Source organism: Entamoeba invadens (genome assembly GCF_000330505.1).
Source record: "Entamoeba invadens IP1 unplaced genomic scaffold scaff_1105074726079, whole genome shotgun sequence".
In the NCBI taxonomy this organism is placed as follows: Eukaryota; Evosea; order Mastigamoebida; family Endamoebidae; genus Entamoeba; species Entamoeba invadens.
Genome location: NW_004191893.1, coordinates 147999 through 149921, shown reverse-complemented (window position 1 = coordinate 149921; position 1923 = coordinate 147999). Strand labels below are relative to the sequence as shown.

The 1923-nt window shown below is 28.5% G+C and overlaps 1 protein-coding gene across 1 annotated transcript; it reads right to left on the bottom strand.

Moving 5' to 3' along the window:
* Positions 1–101: 101 nt before the first annotated feature.
* Positions 102–201, bottom strand: EIN_032330 (Hypothetical protein; the record flags this gene model as incomplete). Its single annotated transcript, XM_004185760.1, has 1 exon — positions 102–201. A coding segment is annotated over one exon (100 nt), but the record flags the coding sequence as incomplete, so codon positions are not given.
* Positions 202–1923: the final 1722 nt, after the last annotated feature.

The window sequence follows — 1923 nt, the reverse complement described above, 5'->3', positions numbered from 1 at the left end:
ATATGGAGAGTGAAAAACAAAGTATGGATAATACATTTTAAAGGAAATTGATAAAAAGGTGACAGCACTCCAGGACCAAGTGACTGTGTTAACTGAACAACTTGAGGCGATGAGAAATGGAATGAACTCAATGTTTATGTATTTTGTTGAGGTCGAAAAAGCAAAACAGTGCGGACTTCCGTTAGTACCCAACCAAAACATCCCTTGTTTTCCTACACCACAACCTTTTTATCAACAACAACCTACGGATTGTCCACCAACAAAACAATTCACAACAGTTCAACCTTCAAACGAAATACACCAAAACTGAGAATTAATTTTTATTTTTTAGTGGGTTTTATTTATTAGCATGTCTCATTTGTTTTACCTAAGATTTGGCAACTGAAAAAGATAATAAAAAGTTTAATAACAATATATCCTAAAAATAGAAACAGATCTTGAGGAATTCAATTTCGTTGTTTCTTATTAAAAAAATGGGATTTTCCGCTTTAAGTTGTCAGTGGGTTTGTATATTGGTTCCTCTTGATAATAAATAGCTTGTTGGGGTTGGTCTCCAAATTTAATTGTCGACGGTTTCCAAGTCATGTGGTGTCTTTTTCGTTCAATTTTTGTCTGAACTTCTTTTTCAAAGTCATTTGAGTAACTTTTCGAGAGGGAGTGGTGTGAAGACGCTGCCAAAAAGTTGAACCTTGGTGTAGAATCTTCTGATAAACTCAAGGTGGGTGTTGGAACATGTTTTGAAAAACTACACCTATTTGGTTGTTTTTCTTCCCTTTCAAGAGAAAGACTCTTTTTATGTTCTTTTGTAGCATGTAAGATCTGCATGTTTGTTGGGATCACAAACCGTGGGATGTATATCCCTTCAATAGAACCAAGACTGGCCATGTTTTGATATCGAGTTTCCAAAAGATACTTTTATAAAAAACTGAAACAAAACAAACTTTTGGGGTTGTTTCATTTTTAAAATATTCCCCCCTTTTTCTAAAATAAAAGTGGGCAATATATAAAAACAATTTCGTGTCAAACTGATTGGCTATTCAAATCAAAAACTCTTTCGGTTTCATCCTGAACCTTTCTTCAAACTTCGAATTGCCTTGACTACATATTATAAATAATAAAATCAGTATTACAAATAATGGTAAAACGTCACACATAAACTTTTGTTTTTGAGGTTTGCTGTTATTTGCGAAACTATTATATTTGTTGAATTGCTATTAATATAGAGAAAAGATGAGTGTTCTTTTTTTGAAAACAAAAAAGTTTAAAAATAAATAAATTTATATATAATTTTTTTTAGAACACTTCTTTCCAATTTAAAATCCACTCGCTTCATTGTGTTTAAAAGGTTCATTTCAACATCATATTAAGCACCAATTCCGCACTTAAAATCGCTTCTTACAACTTAGTATCAAATGTTGATTGTTGATATTATAAGATATGATTTATTTAACCTCAAATAAACTTTTAAAATAATGATTGAATTAAAAATTAAATCGGATATAAATAAACATTATTTATTATATAATAGTATTATTATATCTAATGGTTTTTAAAAAAAAACTAGTGTATTATTTGACTTTTTAATAATGTTCAACTCAATGAACAACCTATTCAGGGCTCTTAAAAACAAAGTTAAAAAGACAAGGGTTGATTTTTATTGAATAATGGTTTCAGAAAATTTAAAATAAACTTTTTGATGGCAATTCTGATTTAATGTTTGAATAAAACAAAATTGTTTTAATTTGTCTTTTCGATTTTTTTGGGCTTTATTTTTTTTAGTTAGTATTTAAAAAAAATAAAAAATAAAAATGGCAAAAGTTTTTCTTTGGTTTTTTATTCAATAAATGAAAAATGGATAATCTGTTGTTCTTGGTTATAACATAACAACCATATTGTAAATATTACAGTATAATTTGATACTTT